Source organism: Peromyscus maniculatus, chromosome 3 (genome assembly GCF_049852395.1).
Source record: "Peromyscus maniculatus bairdii isolate BWxNUB_F1_BW_parent chromosome 3, HU_Pman_BW_mat_3.1, whole genome shotgun sequence".
NCBI lineage: Eukaryota > Metazoa > Chordata > Mammalia > Rodentia > Cricetidae > Peromyscus > Peromyscus maniculatus.
In genome coordinates, this window is record NC_134854.1 from 44,558,863 (window position 1) to 44,578,955 (window position 20,093).

The window sequence follows — 20,093 nt, forward strand, 5'->3', positions numbered from 1 at the left end:
TCCTCAAGCCAAGCACTCTGCCCTTTTCTGCCCACTCTGCCATGACGGACCGGGTCCTCTTGGAACATCAAACAAAATGTCTACTTCCTCCCTTACGTTGTTTCTAGAAGGCATTTTGCCTACAGCAATATGAAAGCAACTAAGTATATTGCTTAATGTATAAATAATACTTACAAACCAATTCATAAGTGACCAACAAACCAATAAGAAAAACATAAGTGTACAAATAATTCTTTGAATGAAGAATATAATGAGCAGGCAGCTTACAGAAAAAACAAATACCGATGACACATGTCCATGCGTCATCCAGGAAACTTAAACCTCACTCATGAGGAATGCAAATGTAAATTAAGACAAGAACAAAATTTCATTATCTAATAAAACATAGCAAAACTTAAAGGGATATAATGGGGCATTAGTTTAGTTGAATATGTTGGAAAAAGTGGCTGTCATTTGGAATACATCATAAGGAAATTTGTAATAACTACCAAAATGAAATATAAGTATATCCCCAGACAGAAAATCACTTACAAAGCTATTTACTATGAAAATATCGGAGGAACAAAAGATGAAGTGTAATGAGTACTATCATTAGATGTAGAAATCCATAATAGTACATGTGCAGGAAAAGCAGAATTTAGAACATTTGCAGGAAAACGCACATTAGCTAATGCGAGTACATTTTTCTTTACAATTGCATAAAAGTGTGTGCTGTGCTGCTTGCTGAAGAGCAATGAAAATGACAAGCAGATAACACAAAGATTAAGTGTATGAAATAAGTGCATTAATTATGAGATCTCAGCACAACGATGAGAACAGAAATGAAGATGTAATTATAAAAGCTGGAACGATCCTTTTAAGTGCTTGCAGGTGGGAAAGAGAGCCAAACACCAGCTTGTATTTAGGAAGGAAGCTGAATAGATGTGTGAAGTTTTTAAATGTTCGTTATATCCATAACTCCTTTGCATATGAAGATATAAAAATATTTTATCTTCAGATGGTAGAAAAGAAATTTGGAACATGGACAAGAAATCAGCTCATTAAAAACCATAGCCTTGGGGCTGGGGAGATGGCTCAGTGGATAAATTACTTGCCACACAAGTGTAAGGGCTGGAGTTCGGATCTCCACAACCCATGTCAAAGCCAAGCAGACTTGGAAGCCACCTGTAATCCCAGCACTGAGAAGGTAGAGCCAGGGGGACCCCAAGGGCAAACTGGCAAGCCCCAGCTTCTGTAAGAGGGGACTCAATAAAGTGGAGAGTGACTGAAGAAGATCCTCAGGGTCAGCTTTGGGCCTCTACATGCATGTGCACACATGTGCACTCACACCTCCACACATATACACCCACACACATTTGGACACACAAACACACATTCAAGCACGTCATGCACAAATGCATACACACAAAGAAAAAAAATCACGGCCACAGAGGCAGGATGCCTTTAGAAATGCATTATTTTCAGTGGTAAATGGGCTGATGTGGTGACTAGAAACCATAGTTCCCAGTTCCTAGAGAGACTCCTCTGGAATGCAAGGGAGCTTGGAGTTGTTACAATGAACATACAATGGTACTTAAGTACCATGTTATGTGGGAGCTGGTTCATGTTCCCAAGAGGACTGGTTTTCCAAATGCTCTGGAAAGCTGCCTGTTTCCATGGGAGAGTTGGGGTTCTTAGCCCTGACACCCTCTGTCCTTGGGTTGGGCATGAGAATTGTGTGTTACTATCTTTCTATCTGCCCATGCTTCCTTATTTCTGATTTCTCACCTACTCCACTATGGAGGGTCTGTGAGGATTTCTGGTAAGGATGGCAGAGTGTCAGATCTGACTCATTTAAGGTCTAGGAGCCAGACAGCTCAGGGTTACAGTGGCTACTGAGAATTCAGCTATTAATGCCTTCCAAAGGCAGGGTTTTTTTTTTGAGGTTAATGTTTCACTGTGTGAATTATGCCAAGAGTGTTTGCAGAATGCAGTCAAGTCCTGTGAAACAGTGAGAATCATCATCCTTCTAACCAGAAGACCTGTAGGAATGAAGCTCGTCTGCTGCAAGGATCTTCTGAAAGAATTGCCTTTGGTCCAGTTCATTGTGTGTCAAACACCATGAATGGGAGCAGACTCCCAAGGCTCCCTGGGAGTGCACACACAGCTTGGCATGCACAGAGACGGGTGATAGCTGACTCTTGGACTCCTGCTTTCTGCTGTTTGTTTTGCCTTTGTGTTTTACAGACGGTGCGGGCGCCATCTGTAGCCATCTCTTGGCTGGCAAGTCTTTCCCATTCCAAGGAAGTAAGATTCCGAATGTGACCGAGAGAAAAACACCAGACCCAACAATCCTGAGAGGTGAGTCACAGCAACTGTACCCTGTGACCCTTCAAATCAGACAGACCGGGGTTGGTTTTTCTAGCTGATAACGGCTGTTCAGAAAACAGTTCCAAGGGCCGATTAACAACGACTTTCCTCATTGCTGCGGCAAAAGGCCCGCAAAAGCAGCTAAGGAAGGAAGGGCTTGAAGGATGGGCGGCGCAGCGGGAGGGAGCGGCACCCTGCATCTGCACTCAGGCAGCAGAGGAGTCTGGTGCCCAGTTCTCTTTCTCCTTTTCCGTTAGTCCAGGACCCCGGTCCATGGGAGGATACCACCCATGTTTAAGATGGGTGCTCCCTCTTCCATTCCATTCAACCTCTTCGTAAATACCCTCAGACATACCCAGAGGTGTGTCTCCTAGGTGATTCTAAACCAAGTCAAGTTGACAAAGAAGATTAGCTACTTTATTTTTAGTTTTTCTTTTGGGGCTGGAGATTAAACCCGGGCATTGCACATCCCAGGCATGTGTTCTGCCCCTAAAGCAGAACCCCAGCACTGTCTTGTTTCTTTTAATAGTGTACTTTCAAGTGCTCTTCCAGGAACCTTGCTATATACTGGAATCTCTTGAGGTTTTATCTACAGACACTAGCATGCTGTCCTCATTTGCTTTCATTGTTCAGAGGCACAGAATCCACATTGATACCCCAGTAATTCTAAAGTGCCCCAGAGGTGGAGATCAATACCAGACGAACACTGAAAGACTTTCTTGTACATGTGGCAAGCCACCTAGGAATCCTAGGATTCCTAGGATGAAATGGAGGTGCTTTGGTCCCTCCTAATAGGATTCCTCCTCTCCAACAAGCTTCCGGGTGATTTGAGGCATACTCCAAAGTCCCTCCATGAAACAAATTAGTTAAGACATCTCAGGCCAGAGATGGCCAGTGTTCACCTTTATTCTCTTTCTGTCCCAAACACCAGTCCCACCCTCACATTATTCATAGAAGAAAACATTATTTTTGTGTGAATTCTATTGCTTTCTTTTTTAATATCTCATAGCAAGAATTATCTCTCTATTCATGCTTGGGGGATATCTTGACCATTCAAAGCCCTTGACTCAGAACTCAGAATGATGAGTGTAGACAAGCAGAAACAAGGGTGTGGTTGCTGGCGTGAGGATCCATTTGGAATCCCAGAGTTAGTATCAAATTTATAAATTAAATTAAAATCTCTGTCTCTGTCTGTCTGTCTGTCTCTCTCTCTCTTTCTCTGTGTGTGTGTCTGAGTTCAGAGGTCAACATCAGATGTCTTCCTTAGTTACTCTCCATTTTAATTCCTGAGGCGGGGTCTCTCACGGATCCTGGAGCTCACTGATTCCGCTAGACTAGCCTGAGATCACCCTGTTTTCACCTCCTCTCATTTAAGATTATAGATGCATGCCGCCACACCTGGCTCTGTGTGTGTGTGTGTGTGTGTGTGTGTGTGTGTGTGTGTGTGTGTGTGTGTGTGTATGCCGGGGATCGAACTCAGGTCCTCATGCTTGCATGGCAAACATTTTATTGAACAAGCCATCACTGGAGTTCCACAATTTATTTTTTTGTTTTTGTTTTTCGAGACAGGGTTTCTCTGTGCAGCTTTGTGCCTTTCCTGGATCTCGCTCTGTAGCCCAGGCTGTCCTTGAACTCACAGAGGTCCGCCTGGCTCTGCCTCCCGAGTGCTGGGATTAAAGGCGTGTGCCACCACTTCCCGCTGAGTTCCACAAATTATTTTTAAGTGGAAGACATTTAGAGTGCAGTAGATTTAGAAGGAAACCTAATTAGAGCTTCTATTTCTGAGAAAAGGTGGAGAATTCTGGAGGACAAGACAGCCATACTTCTCTCTTTGGGACATGCTTTTCCTCCCTCCACTGTCTCATCGGAGGCTGCTGTGAAGTCACCTCTCACCCTGGCTTCTCTCTGTCCCTTCTTCTCTCTTACCCTGTACCCCTCTCCTGTTCCCAGTTATTTAAAAGAATAAAATGGAATCATGTTACCTAAATAAGCATCTGTTTCACAGTTTGAAGGAAGTATTCCACTCTTCCTTCTAATAGAGATCACAAGACTGACATTTAACAGCAAAAGGTATTTCCCAAATTATAGAAATGGTTCATGGTTGGATTTAAATCCTGTCTGGCTTCTTTGCCTGCCTGCCTGTCTCCCTCCCTCCCTCCCTCCCCTTCCCTCCAGCCTTTCTTTTTTCCTTTCTGACAGGGTCCTGCTATGTAACCCAGGCTGACCTTGAACTTGGAATCCTCTTGCCTAAGTGCTACCATTACAGGTTTGTGCTGACTTGGAATCAGAATTTGAGTGTTGAACCCAACAGAAATGTTTTCTAAACTGTATGCATTTGCATGAATCAATCAGAAGAAGGAAGCTGTCATGAATAAAGCATTTTTAAAAAATCTACGAACTAAAATGGCTTGGTCTCTACAACTGCATTTCACAGACCTTAAAAGCAAACAATTGGCTAATTAAGCCATAATGAATATGAGCTCATCTTGGCCCAGGGAAGCGTTAGATATGTTTGGAATCCAATTTCTTGGCAGTGTGCACACATGCTCATAGCTGCTCACAGCTCCTCATAGCTGCTGCTTGCAGTATCTACCTGCAGCACCCCAGACCTCGTGCCTTTAAAGGCGGTTCACCAGCTGTCCACCCTCACAGGTGCAGGAATTCGTCTGAGACTCCTGACACGTGTCTTTTCTCCTCTCACACTTTCCATCCCTCTTCTCTTCCTTCTGCCGCAGGAATGCTTTCTTTGTTCAAGCCAGCTCAGGAGGAAGGCCCAGTCTGCTGGGTGCCCTTAACAACACTCAGGAAAGGGAGTTGCTGTGAGCGCCCCAGGCACACGGTGCTCTTATCATGTTATAGGCATCCAGAAGTGAGGAACAAAGAGGGCTGTGTAGTCTGTCAGTCGGCTATCCTGACAATGGAACAGTTCTGGCTTCTTTTTAAGCTTCACAAATCTCCCAGGGACAGTCCTAGTAAGAATCACCACAGCTCTGGCTGCTCTGAAGCTTAATACTGGCATAGGACCGCGAGGTGATTAAATCAATCCAGTGTGCACTACTGTCCACTACTGTATGATGAGTTGTTAGAAATTGGAGTCTATCTCTTCGTGTGTGTGTGTGTGTGTGTGTGTGTGTGTGTGTGTGTGTGAGAGAGAGAGAGAGAGAGAGAGAGAGAGAGAGATAGAGAGAGATAGAGAGAGATTTGGAAGCTTTCAGTGGACATTCTTAAGCTACAGCAAATGGTCTAATGTCATAACCATGATGACAATATTAATATTGTGACAACTAAATATTTACAAGCTTGCTATGAATCTATGCTTGTGTCAAGTTACAATTTTTAAAATATATTTTATATTTTATGTGTGTGAGTGTTTTCTGTAGCTAATATGTGTACCACACGTACGCAGTGCCCCAGAGGCCAGAAGAGGGTTTCAGATGCCCTGGAACTGGACTATAGACGGTTGTGAGCCACCACTGGGTGCTGGGAATTGAACACTGCTTCTCTGTAAGAGCAGCAAGTACTCTCAACCACTGAGTACATCATCTCATGTGGAATTCTTGTGACTTACACCTCAGTGTCCCTATTTTAGGAATGGAGAAACTGAGGAATGAGGTTACGGCAGCTACTTGAGTTTAATCTGCTGGTAAGAAGCAATGATGGGGTTGGAATTTGGGCTTTACTCCCATGTTGTCCTGTCTTGTGAATTCTTACTGTTTTAAGGGTCATTAACATCCCCAGTCAGTTGGGGTTGCTTGGAGACCCATTGATTGCACTGGGAAATTTACACACCACTTCTCCATCTCCACCTTACGGATGAAAAGACAATGGTTTAGGTGGGTTATCTGTGCTGCCGTGGTCAGCCATGTAGAGCTGAGAGCAGAAATGTAGTTCACTAGGCTTCCTTTAGAGACATTGAGTTTTCATCTAATTAACTTCACTACCAATACCACTTCCTGGGCTGGAGAGATGGCTCAGAGGTTAAGAGCACTGACTGTTTTTCCAGAGTTCAGTTCCCAGGACCCACACGGTAGCTCACAACCATCTGTAATGAGATCTGGTGCCCTCTTCTGGCCTGTAGGAACACATGCAGGCAGAACATTGTATGCATAATAAATAAATCTTTAAAAAAAAAAAATACCACTTCCTTTCATTTCAGCCCAGTGCTTTCAAACTGCACGTCTTATCACCTGTAGAAACGGGGCCAAACCCACAGGGCTGTCTAAGTTTAGATGAGCTCAGGAGCATGCAGGATGGTATGGCCATAGACGGGGTGTTATAAGCTTAAATGTAGCTCTTTCAGATTCTGCAGTCTGTGATCCTGATGGGAGGTGAATCTCTGTACTGTTTTGGAGAGAAAGTGGGCAAAAGTGAGGAAGTGATTTGTCCAAGTCATCCATAGCCATGTTGCAGACAGCAGCGTGGGCATCTCTTAACCTACATGAAGAGAGAGTCTTCATCCCTATACTCTTAACCTCTGACTTCTCTGTTTCTGCTTTTGAGTAGAAATAACACTTTTGCCCTTCCTAGGTGCCAAGCATTACACTGAGAACTCGTGGTTCACCATTTCCTTCCTCCCATGTCTTAATCCTCCAGCAACAGTGTCAGCCAGGGTCCATGATCAACCCATTCTACAGCTGAGGAAAGTGAGGTTGAAAGGAATGACGCAATCAGCCCAAGACAGCTCCAGACTTTACCTGAATCCAAGTGATCTAGGTGCCAAGGGTCAGTGGCCGAAGACATGGGGGAAAGTGTCAGTGGGGAGGCCCCACAGTTGGACTCCACCAGCTCGCCCTGGATGTGCACGTGGGCCGAGGCGTTTGTCTGTCTCAAGGCTGCCTTGAGAGGTGCGATGTGGTTGAACTGGACTCTGGACAGGCAGCCTGTGAAGCCTGGGGTGTTGTATTTGTGAATTTCTTGGTCGATTTTTCCCGTTTCTAGAAAGAAAAGAAAGAGAAAATAAGAATCCAGGCCCATTCACTGTATTCTGTTGGAGAACAGGCCGGTCCCGCAGTGCCTGTGTCCTGAGCTCTTTGTTCAGTTCCAGCTTGGACTGTCGTGTTTTTGGAGATGAGATATTCAGATATCCTGTGCCTCGGGGCTTCAGACTTTAATAAATGTCGTTTTGCTAGAGAACATGGGAGGGCGAGAAGAAGAGAAGAAGACTGCATTTGAGATCACAACGACCACAGCAGAGGCACTCACAGTTCTCCTGAAGCTACAGGAGGTGTCCTGGCAGCTCACGGCACACACTGGATCCGACTGGCTTTCCTTCCTGTTTTCCCTGATCTCTGACTATTTTAGACATATTACACAAATATGTCTGCTTCGCTCTCCTATTCTCTTTTAATTTCTCCTTAAGGAGCCTTTATTTTGAAAGAAAAGGAATGAAAGAAGAAAGAAAGAAGAAAAGAGACTTTTCATAACTGAGAGCTTTGCATTTTCTTTTTCTGATAAGCAATACGCTTGGAATTCCAAGGTTCATGGAATCTCTGTTAGTATCAGACGGAGGGTTTGAAAGTCAGGAAATATTCCCAGTTAAGTCACACTATTCAGGTACATTTATGAATCACCACCTTCCCCCCATTTGTATGGTCAACATCTTCCCATAAACTCTCAGCTCAAGGGTGAGCCTGGGTTCAGGCAGCTCCAGTGCACCCATGTGCGGTAACTGGGCACTGCTTGTCAGTCAAGGCAGAGACTGTCTTTCTTTCTGGCTTCCTATCTCTGCTTTTGGACCCAGCAGACTAATGCTGATGGAATCCTTAAGTGCTTAAGGCCATCTGCCCTCACATCTCTAACCCAGAAAGATTTTTGATCTGAAAAAACAAACCCCGCATTTGGTAACAGCATCAAAGTTTTTGGTAGACCAGAGAAGCCATTTCAGCTGGGGATTGCAGCAGAAGGAGCCGCTGAGGTTGAAAGGAAATGGAACTCCAGGCTGGCTGTGTTATGTTCCGGGAACTGTGGGAATCTGCTGAGGCTACAGCTCGAGGCTAGACTGGGTCGGGCCTTGAAGGCCGAATTGAATGTTTTCATTTCAGCAGAAAAAGCAAAGATGTTGAAACTTCAGAGGGCTTTTGTGAGGGCCGCGTTGGAAAGATAACTAGAGAGGCAGTGTAGCAACTGTTCTGAGCAGGTGCTGGCATGACCACCCCCATCCTCAGACCCCTGAAAGCCCTCTGGCTACAGATTCTTCTTTTTGCCACACAGCTGAGGTCAGATCATGCTGTGGACCTGGATAAAGTACTGCCCTCCCTGCTGGCTCCTCTGTTCTCCCTTCCCCATGCCAAAGCTGATATTACCGACAGAGAACTAACTGGTTTTGGTTTTGTTTCTTCTGTAGAGATCTGAGTAGGGAGTGGGGAGCTTTTCATTTTTAAATTTTAGTCCAGGCTCATCTGGACTTTCCTGTTTCAACCTCCCAAATATCGAGATTAAAGGAGTGAGCCACTACATCTAGCTTAGTGGACGGGGCACTCTGACTTCAGTTGAATTTCACGTGGTCCTTGACACAGGTTTTCAAACTTTACGAAGGTGGCCTTTCCTACCACACAGACCAAAGAGAACAGTTTCAGAGCTCTCCCTATCAGAGGGCTCTCCATTTAACTGTTTAAAGACATGACCCCAGGGCCAGGGACACCACACCCTAGCGGGTGGAGGGTGCCTAGAAGTAGGCTTCTGATATTGTTAGTGGAACCGTGGTAGCAGCTGAGGCTCTGGGTCCCCAGCTGAGCATAGTGAGCATTGGAGATGTGTCAGCCACATGGGCGAAGGTTTGGGGCTGATGGGGGGAGCAGGCTATGGGAGATGTTCTTTTTTCATGCTTCCCTTTTCTTTGGGACTCTTTCATTCACTTCTTCAACGTTTTTCTTTTCTGGGAAATTTCCAAAGTTCAATTCTTTTATTTTTCCTGAAAGGAGATTGAAAGATTTCAAAAATCCAAATGTTTCAAATCTGGTTGACATGGTCTTTTCTCAAGCCTCTTTAGCTAGGAACAGTTCCTCTGAATGGTGTGCGATAGATACTCTTGATCCTTTAGGAGTAGATAGCCGCTCCCCCGCACACACACACACACCATGGACCAAGTGATAATGGCAACATTATCAGACTGTAGCTGGAGTTAGCGCTCTTAATGACATTAACTGGGAAAGGCCCGTGGTAAAACTCCAAGCTGGCCACATAAACATGAAAACAAAGAGCATCATTTATTTCATAGCTGGCAGGATACTGGCTCAGTGACTAGCAGTGTTGGTCAGGGCTCATCGTCTGCAGATGAGCCAAGGGCAGTGGTTAACAGAACAAGGAAGGGATGGGCGGAGAGGCGCTCCAACATGTGACCACTGCTCTAACTGAAGGAGGAGCACGTGAACAGCATGCAGTTCCCTGGCTGGGCTAGTGGGACAGGCACAGAGCATTAGGGCCCCCATCGTCTCAGCGAGGATATGGCCACAGACCTGACCAGTCTCCATGGAGACCACCTCTTTTCCTATCCAGTTTCTGCCATTGTGGTAGAAGGTGCCTAGAGTGCAGCCTTGTGGGCTTCTCTCCCTTCAGATGTCAACTCTTCTTCGAGCATCTCTCTTAAATCTCACTGTTCTCAATAAACCTGCCTCATTCTTTGTCCACATCTTTATTCTTCATTGACAGGAGATAAAGATGAGAGCCACTGTCTCAGACTGACATTTGGTGATTACTGACGGTCCTGCAGCCTGGTCCCTAGGACAAGCCTGTCTGGACCAAGAGATGCCTCCTTTATTCTCAAAGAGCTGCATCACTACTATGTTCTAAGGTTAGACCATGGGTGGGGTTCTATGCTGGGCTGTTTTAATATAGTTTCTTAGCAAATTTCCTTGAAGTTCTGCTAGTGTGTATATAGAATGTGCTCTAAAGGCCTATGTATGCGAAAGCATGGTCCCCTGACTGGTACCCAGCCCAACCGTCATCAGAGTCTTCATCCAGCAGCTGATGGAAACAGATGCAGACCCACAACCAGACATTAAGCAGAGTTCTGGGAGTCCTGCAGAAGAGGGGGAGAAAGGATTGTAGGAGCCAGAGGGGTCAAGGACACCACAGGGAAACGCACAGAATCAACTAACCTGGGCTCATAGGAGCTCACAGAGACTGAACTGACAACCAGGGAGCCTGCATGGGACTGACATAGGCACTCTGCATATATGTTACAGTTGTGTAGCTTGGTCCTCTTATGGGACTCCTGAAAGCGGGAGCAGGGGCTGTCTCCGACTCTTTTACTGGTTTATGGGACCCTACTCCCCATACTGGGTCACCTTGCCCAGCCTTAATACATGGGGAGGTGCTTAGTCTCACTGCAACTTGATATGCCATGTTTTTGTTGATATTCAAGGGAGACCTGTCCTTTCCTAAACAAAAATGGAGAAGGAGTGGATTGGGGGTGGGGGTAGGAACAAGGGGTTGAGGTCGGGGAGAGGACTAGGAGGAGAGGAGAGAGGAGAAACTGCGGCCAGGGTGTAATATATATATATATCTTTGTCCCTAGCCTGCAGCACTATTGGGAGGAGAAGTGATCTTTAGAAGTTAGGTCATTGGGGGCATCCTTGAAGAGATATTGGATGCTGTCCTTTTCCTATACCCTCCTCACACACTTCTTAGACCACAGGATGAAAAGACTTTCTCTACCATGTGATCCATCATGATTTGCTGTGTTCCTTCAGGTCCAAAATGATTGGGTGAAGTGACAACATATTGAAAGCTCTGCCACTAAGAGCCAAATTAACCTTTCTTCCTTCTAACATGCTTCACCCCAGGCATTTGGTACAGTTACAGAAAGCTGACTTACATTGTATTAGTTACTTTTCTTGTTGCTATGATCAACCAGCAAGCCGGCAGGAAGCAATTTAAGAGAAGAAGGGATTATTTTGGTTCATAGTTTGAGGGGTTACAACCCATCATGGTGGGGAAAGCATGGTGGCAGAGATGAGGAAGACTTGGTTACACTGTGTTCCTGATTAGGAAGCAGGTGACAGACATAAACTCGGGCGGGGCTAAGAAACATCAAAGCTTTCCTTCAGCCAGGCCCAATTTCAAAACCCTCTCCCACCTGGGGACCATGTGTTCAAACACATGAGCCTATGGAAACCATTACATATTTAATAGACACAAACCATCTGGGTTGGATAGGATCCACCCCCACTTCACAGATGAGCACACTGAGGCTCATTTCCATTTCTGTTGAAGCCTTTGTCAATGGATACATGTTTCCCATAAGAAATAGGGAAGACAAATGATTTGTGTTAGTCTCAGCTTTCTAAAAAAGGAGTTCGATTTACATCTGTGGAGATTATTTGTCGACTCTAGTCAGAGGCTCCATAGAAATGATATGATGAGGCTTATAGAAAAAACTCAGATGGCTTTGAGAACTTCATTAGCACTCAAGTCAACAATGTGATTTTCAAAAATGAGGCTAGCTGCTGTCAGAGCCCATGGCTCTGATGTCACGGACAGCTCCAGCAAGTTGTGAAAATGCTTGTCTAAACAAGTCTCTCTCCCTCCCTCCCTCCCTCCCTCCCTCCCTCCCTCCCTCCCTCCCCCTCTCTCTGTGTATATTAGACAGAGAGAGAAAGAGAGAGAGAGAGAGAGGGAGAGAGAGAAGGAGAGAGAGAGAGACCTAAGCAAGCATGCTACACTAAAGCACATCCCCAGCCTCAGTTGTTTTTTTTTTTTAATAGTCTCATTATGTAGTCAAGATTGGCCTTGAACTCACTTCCCCTCTCTCAGGCAAGTGCTGGGATTACAGATGTGCCCCATCATGCCCCGTAAGATTCCATATTTCTCAAGAATATTAGATAGTACAGCATATCTGTCACTTTAGCACATCTGAGTTTGTTACAATTAAATTATGTTAAGTGATAAAATCCATCAGATGTCTCATACTGGAATCATACATGAAAATATGTATGATTACACATGGCAAGATGCTACTTTGTGTGTGCAGATGCCTTGGCCAATGCAATTCCTGGGGAAAAATCTGCTTTACAGAATGCAGATTAGAAATGCGGTGAGTCACTTCTGGAATTAAATTGTCAAAATATGATTAGTCCTCTAATTTCTTATCTTTAAAGTGGTTTGGGGCATGGAATATAGTCCACTTAAAATATCAGTGCAATTCTTCTCGAAACTTTAAAGTGAAATAAATGCTCCCAAGAGTCCTCTGGGGGAGGCAGCAGGTGCATTAGTGTGCATTAGCCTTCATTCTCTGCGCTCTGTCACTCAGTCACTGCGCACCAGTGACAAGGCAGGAGGGTCAGGAGAAGTGAAAAGAGACAGGAGCCCTGAGCAGGAAACACAGGGGAAGAAGCAGCTCCACAGGGGGTAGAATGTGCTGGAAGCTCAGGGACACATGTGAGCACCTGTCCCAGGGGCATCAGATAATGTTTCCCAGCAGAGATTTCTCCTTTTCCTCTGAGGGCTTTGATCCACTTACATATTTTTCCTGGGTTTCCCGTAGGATCTACTCACACACGATTTTATTGGCTTTTAGACTTTTAAATTTCCTATAGATTTTCTTTCTATCCTCCCTCTTTGGTGGGAGGGATGTGATTATATGAAAACAAAACAAAACAAAAACCACTTAATTGTTTACACTTTTACTGACCAGAGCCGAGAGATCTTACTGTGACAGTATGTCTGACTTCCTGTAGATATCTGCTGTGTGGTCCTGTCTGTGGGAGCTCCTGTGAAAGTCGCCCTTTTTAGGATATGTGGGGCCTAGACAAATGGTCATCCTTGTTCACAGTCCTAATGAGGTTCACAATTGTCCCACAGAAGCCATAGGAAGAGCTGGTCCCAAAGTACTGTCTGCTCTTCCCTCTGTTCTGGGGTGGAATGTGTCCCACTGGAGACAGTGATTTTGGCAATTCACAGACTGGGAATTAATACCATCTAATTACATGGTGAGATGTTATTCTCTTCTCAATTCCCATTAGATTTTCAAAAAGAAGGTCCCAGGGCTGGGATGCTCTCTTCACACGACTAATACTTAATATTGTTTTTTTTCTAACAGAGAGATTGACATCAGACCTGGATCCTATGGAAGGCCATGGTACCAAATTTCATTGTATTTCCATAGCATGTATTTTTGCCATTATCCCAACTGGGACAGCATGCAATTCTAGTAATTTCATATCACGGTAGCTTACAAAATTTTCCTTTTAATAGTTTCTTTCTTTATTATAGCAACATATTTAAATTAAGATTGTGATTCCATTTAAGGGGAAATACAAGTAATTAATCCTCAAGTGGGTCATCAGAAATGGTAACAATATCATTGACAATGGTTAAAATTATGACATAGGTCCTCATATGATTTGGGGGAACAGTGTTGGAGAGGAACTTGCTGGCCCCTATCAGGTTTAGTAGCCTCTATTCTGCTGTTATGGACCCCACCCTCTCCCCTCCCCCCACACTCAGTACCTGACATTACCCATCACTTCAGAACAGCACAGGCCTTGGGCTCTCAGAAAGGGAGTTTGTAATGGCTTCCTCTAAGATTCTACTCCATTCTAGCCACTTGGCCCAGGCATAGTCTTTCTCTCTTGGATGGGCCAGATACCTGATTTGGACCTCTAATAGACAAAAGCTTTTTTAAGATCAAGAACTGAATGTCATAGCTCTGTGTTCCCCAAAGGCTCTAAAATAATGTCTTCCATAAAGACACTTGTTTGGTTGTAAGGATCAAGTACAGGGGAATTAAATATCATTCAACTAACTATAGTCAAGATTTGTTGCTTTTTAAGGTATAGAGAGGGGGAACATGGCCTTAAAAAAGGAGGGAGAGACAGTGTATGGAGATGAAACACAGCAGTGTGAATTATTTGCAGAGCTATCATTATCACTTAGAAACTGGTCTATCTCACTGAAGATGGTCTTATCTTTTACAGATTGTATTGCACTGATATCAACACCTATGGATTAGTGCTGTGTATCCACCGCTGTCTACACACTCCACGGGCCTCCAGCACAAGGCTCTGAGTTTGTGGTACATAGTAGACTAAGTGGGATGAAGGTCTGAGATCATTGCCCGGGGAGGTTTTTCACAGTTCTTGTAAAATCAGACTGAAATGAGATTGGAGAGCTGTCCCCTGATTCCATTTCCCATCACAGGAAGGGTGCTGCTCAGCCAGCCCATTCCAAGAGCTGATGCTAATGTCAGGGCTCAGCTTCTGGTCCACTCAGAGAAGAGCTGCAGATGGGTTCATTAGGTGGGACACAAGTTTTCCCATTCTAGCCTCATTTGTCTGTAGATGTGTGGACAGGAGCTTGGTTAGCTCAGTGGAAGGGATAACCAACTCCCTTCCCCCATTCCCTGGAGCCAAGAACATTAATCCCAAAGAGCAAATAAAATCCAATAAGCCTCCTCCTTCAGCTCTAATGCAATCAAATGGTAAGCAGTAGGCAGGGCAGGGCAATGCTGGCTGCTAGCTTGTGCCAGGCTTCTGTTCTGACAGGCTACATCTTTTCATCACTGTCTTAGGGACCCGCTGGCTTTCCAAAGATGCATGACCAGAATTAAATCCACATACATAATTGATGTACATTATTATGTACCATGACATTTATTAATCCCTTAAGAAAGATGCTAATGAAATCTCATTGTCCTTATTAGATGCTTTGCTCTCTTACAAAGGGAGGCAGGTCTAAAATGTGCAGGTGTGATTTAAATAGCTCTTGACCTATAACACGTGCTTGCCCGATGACAAAGAGGCAGAACGCTGGAAGAGCCGAATCTGTGTTTCTGTTTCAGTGTGTGCTGCATGCTAACTTGTGGCTCTTTGTCTAAGGATTAATGAAACAAGACTGAGGGTGTTTGCTTTCTAAAGGCAACGGTAAAAAGAGACGCCTTCATGTGAAAATGTTAGCCACCTATCCTAATGTGCGATAATGTTAAGGATGGCATCTTTATTTGTATCCATTTATCACAGTTCCTGAGTTTCAGGGACATTAAATAAATTGGAATTGTCATTTCTATCCCTAAAATCTAGCCTGAAAATCAAAGGTTTATTATGATTAATCTTAGAATGTGGTTGTAATTACTCAACATCAAAAACATTGTGGCTCAGAGGAAGTATGACTCCTAACATTTGGTGTCATGAAGGCCACAAATCAAAAAGATGGATTATCTACCATTTTCCTGGTTATTTCAAAGTTGTAAAGCATAAACTAGCAAGCCTGGAAGATACTGGTGTCCTGTTTCATAGCAGGTTCTGCAGAAAGGCATGCCACCTTTCAGAGACTGTGAGGTACCTGTCAGTCAACCACCAGAGCTGCATCCTACAATTCCTTGAGAAACGTGGGATTATTGTACCTCTTAGAAACATAGTCAAAGTATGCTTCAGGTCCTAGATAGTTGCTACTGCAAAGCAGAGTGGAGATTTGCAGTTTCCTGTGAGCCAGGACTGTACATACCCGCTTCTTGCTCACAGGAGGTTTAGTCCACTCTTACCTTTGCATTCTGTTATTAGCACAGGAACTAGAACCCCCGTACACAAAACTTTCAGGCTGAAATGTAGAGAGAAAACCAATTTTTTTTCTTCATTTCTGCTAAAACATCCCCTTTATTGTCTTAGACTTTGGGAAGTCATAGTTGACTGTAGCTGATGTATAAGGACAGTGAGTTTGATTTTTTAGACCCCCCCCCCTTTATTCCTCCAAGGCACGGAAGGGTATTCTTTCTAGAATTAGCAGAGGGTCACTTGAAATGAACATCCCAGGAGCAGGGCAACTTGGGGCCAAGGAAGACAGGAAGGTGCTGGCCTCTGGCATTTGTGACAGCAGCATGTGTTTAGGCCAGGAGAAACTAACACACCTTCCTATTTGCAGATAATGTCAAATTGAGTGACTCAGTAAAATGAAAAGCAGTTTGCTTCCTCTGCTCTCCCTCTACTCCAGGAGGCCCCCAAAGTTCTCTTTTTCAAGAAGAAAGAAAGACAATCTTTTGAGGACTAAGACTGCACAGAAGTACAAACATCAGAGTGTTGGGAAGTGGAGTTGAGGTTGGAAGGGAAAGCGTGCTTTTCCCAGGAACTGAGGTCTGTCCGGCACACAGGACATGAGGACAGGAACAGTTTACAGTAAGTGTACTGAGCGATCCCCTCTAGTTTCCTTCCTAAATGCTCAACACAAGAAGGCATTCAAATCTCAGAACATTGGCTTAGGCTCTGAAGACAGAATTTCAACACCTGAGACTGAGTTTGAAGCCTCAGTGGGTCACCACAAAAACACAAACATCACAAAACCAACTACCTTGGATGCCATCAAGGAGTAGGATCAAGAGGTGGACTAGTAGGGCTTTGGGGACATAAAGGTGTGTTTCTCCCCACACCAAAATTTTCTCTGACTCTAAATCAACTTATTCATTTTCAGATTGGAATAAGAGTCTATTAAGTTAGGGGGTACTGACAGAAGATTTACATTTCAGCAAAGAATTCTGTGATGTCTCTAATGACATTTTTATGGTCAGGCTAGATATATGCAGACTTGCAAAAGTATAAGTAGTATTTCAAAAGTATGTGTATTAGAAGATGAACAGTGGGTAGAATTTGTTTGATGGATGGGAATTGACTCCAGTGGGGGAATTTTGGTGATATAAATCTAAAACTACATTTAATTATTGGTTTGGATAAAAATTGTGCTAATTTTGTCAACTTGTAACCAGCCAGAGTCATCAGAGAAGAAGGCGCCTCAACTGAGAAAATGCTTCCACAAGACTGGGTGGGCTGTAGGCAAGCCTGTAGAGCATTTTCTTAATTAGTGGTTGATATGGGAGGGCCCAGCCTGTTGTGGAGGGTGCCATCCCTGGGCTGGTGGTCCTGGGTTCTATAAGAAAGCAGGCTGAGCAAGCCATGAGGAGCAAGGCAGTAAGTAGCCCTCCTCCATGGTCTCTACATTGGCTTCTACCTCCAAGTTCCTACCCTGTTTGAGTTCCTGTCCTGACTTCCTTTGATGATGAACAGTGATGTGGAAGTATAAGCCAAATAAATCTTTTCCCCTTCAAGTTGCTTTGGTCATGGTGTTTTATCATAGTAATAGTAACCCCAACTAAGACTAATATCAACAGTTCATTGGCCAGTATCACATGCTATTTAATAGAAAGAGGTGGCTATACAGGAAATAAAAAGAGCATAAATCAAAAGGATGTTGAAAGGCTGAAATGATGGCTTTTACCTAACTAGATAAAGCTTAGAAGAAACAAATACCTAACTTTTATACTTGGAAATAACATACCATTTACTGTGCCATCACCAAAATGTATGATAGATCTGATAATAGCATACAAACTTCTTCCTCCCAAGGATAAGGGCATTGTATTTCAATTAATTACAAGTGTTTTGGGAGTTAAGAGTAAAATTTGGCTGAATCAAAAAAAGAATGGGTTCTAGATTCTAATTTGGAAAGCAAATTCTAAGGCTCTCCTGTAGATTGGCTACATTAAGTCCATGGATGTGTTTAGTTCAGGATAAGAGATCATTGGTCATAAATGTAATAATCAGCTAGGGTGTGTGTGCTGGCTTGTCCTTAGGTTTGAGCACATGAAGAAGAGTAGAAGGACCCATAGACACTTAGCGTGGAGAAGAAAGGGTTCATCAAGCAGATGTTTCTTTTGAATGGAAACACATTTCCTCCTAGAAGGAAGAAGGAAACTCCAAAGGCTCAGGAGCTCATGAAACATTCAAGGCTCAGGAAACTCAAGAAACACATGAGACTCAGAAGGCATAGGAAACACATAAGGTTCAGGAAGCTCAGAACGTTTCAAGAGTCCCAAGACCCCTCTCCATGGTTATAAATGTAGTGAACAATTGTCGGGGCAGGAGATTCTCTTTGGTGGAGTTCACTGCAAGTTGTGTAGATAATACCAGGGATACAGCTTTCGTGAGTTGTAACCCACACTAGGATGGATTCCTGATAATGTAGCTGCCTTTGACCCATGCTCCTGTAAGTAATCCCTACATTTTATTGGTTCACAAAGCTAGGCTTGGGTGACATATTCTTTGGTCTGTTGTTAGTGTTAGTAACTAATGAAACTTAGTTACATAACTAAAGAAAAGTTATGTAACCCATAGGAAACACATGACTTCTGCAATCAAATTTTAGAATGGCTGTAGGAAGATTCAGGGTTTAGACTTGGTCTGGGAAGTTGTCCTTAATCTAAGGACAACCACTGCAATAGGAGTACAGAAAGTAAATGTGAAGTTAGGCCATCCAGGGAAGAGGTATCCAGAAGCAGCTCTGGAAGTATGAGGGCACCTAGTTAAGCATGGATAGGATGGGCATCATTCCAGCTGGAGAAAGGTAATGGCGAGGAACTTAGGGCCAGCAGCGGCGGTGGGACAAACCATCTGAAAGAAAAGTCAAGTCCTCAGACTCCAGCTCTAAGAGGCACCGTGAGGAAGGGGAAGGCTTCGTGACCTCACTCTGAGTCCTGGATCCAGCCCTTTATCAGAATCTCCATGAAAAGTTATGAGGTGGGTTGAATAACCTTTCAGTGCTGAATGTGAGAAACTGAATATCTCTGCTCAGCTTACTCAGCTAGTAGATGGAGCAGGTGCACCTACGGGCGTCCCCTGCTTCTGCTGCTCTGTGAGGATGGATCTGAAGGAGGGGCATTCAGACTTTGCCAGCAGAGCGATCTCTGTGGAGAAGTACAGCTACAGAGAGTTAGCTGTGAAATTTCCGCAGCCACCACGAGACACAAAAACCGAGGGAGCCAGGGTACCAGGAGAGCTCTGGACATGGATGGCCTGTTCCTTCTGGTTCTGACTGGAATGGCAACTTCTGAGGGGATCTATATGAAATGTGTGTTGGCTGGGTAGGAAGCCAACCATTTTGATCACATCCTCCCCTTCAGAGTCAGTTGTTACCACACACTGGCTTTTTCTTTGTGTTACACACAAGGGTTTTCACCAACTTTAAAGTGAAACTGGAGGTTCTCAAAAAGTTTTAGAGATATGCTGCCAAACTTTTATATTTATTTATTTTATTTTTACTTATGAATTTTAAGTTTACTTTATTATTGATATGTGTGTGTATAACTTTGTCTGTGAGTATGTGAGTATATGTGTGTTTATGAGTTTGTGTGCATGCACATGTGTGTGGGTGCATACGGAGGCCAGAAGAGGGCCTTGGAGTCCCTGGAGCTGGAGTTACAGGTGATTGTGAGCCACCTAATGTGGGCGCTGGGAACCAAAGACCAGTCCTCTGGAAGAGCAGCAAGTGCTCCTAACTGCCAAGCAATCTCTTTTTATTTTTTGAGGCAGGGTCTCATGCCATCCAGGCTAGCCTCTAGCTTGCTATGGAGCAAAGGATGATGACCTTGAGCTTCTGACTCATTTCCTTACACTGCCCCCCCACCCCCTCCCCCGCAGTCCTGAGATTTCAGGCGTGTGTCACCATGCCCTTTTTATATAGTGAGATCAAGCTCAGGCTATCATCCGTGCGAGGCAAGCAGACCACCAATGGTTCTACACTCCCGGCTCTGCTTGCCTTTAATATTTGATATCTCACTCAGCGGCGGTTGCTGTCATCACCTGAGCTTCCAGATAACGCGGGGTAACTGAGGGTCTGCCCCCACCCCCAGATCGCTAATGGTGCCTTGGGGAGCTAGCCAGAACTACCCAAAGTAAAAAGACAAAGAACAACGCTGCGCTGAGCCAGACAGCGAGCCTGCAGCCCCCTCTAATTTATCTAAATGGAGTCTCTTGCAGGGGTGGTTT

At 44.3% G+C, this 20,093-nt stretch overlaps 1 protein-coding gene and 1 long non-coding RNA gene across 3 annotated transcripts in view; one reads left to right on the forward strand and one right to left on the reverse strand.

The window, feature by feature from the left end:
- Cntnap2 (contactin associated protein 2) overlaps window positions 1-20,093 on the reverse strand; it is a 2,081,518-nt gene that overhangs the window by 23,109 nt on the left and 2,038,316 nt on the right. The window contains exon 22 of the mRNA XM_042273149.2: window positions 7,044-7,283. Within this exon, the coding sequence (XP_042129083.1) occupies window positions 7,044-7,283 (240 nt within the window). The remainder of the gene's footprint in view (window positions 1-7,043; window positions 7,284-20,093) is intronic.
- Window positions 1,592-19,269, forward strand: LOC121827946 (uncharacterized). Of its 2 annotated transcripts, XR_013049730.1 has the most exons (5): window positions 1,592-2,340; window positions 9,997-10,138; window positions 13,388-13,426; window positions 14,265-14,362; window positions 16,273-19,269. It is a non-coding gene; the product is annotated as an uncharacterized LOC121827946 (long non-coding RNA). The 2 variants fall into 2 exon arrangements; XR_006070289.2 differs by lacking the exon at window positions 16,273-19,269 and having other exon boundaries at window positions 14,265-15,377.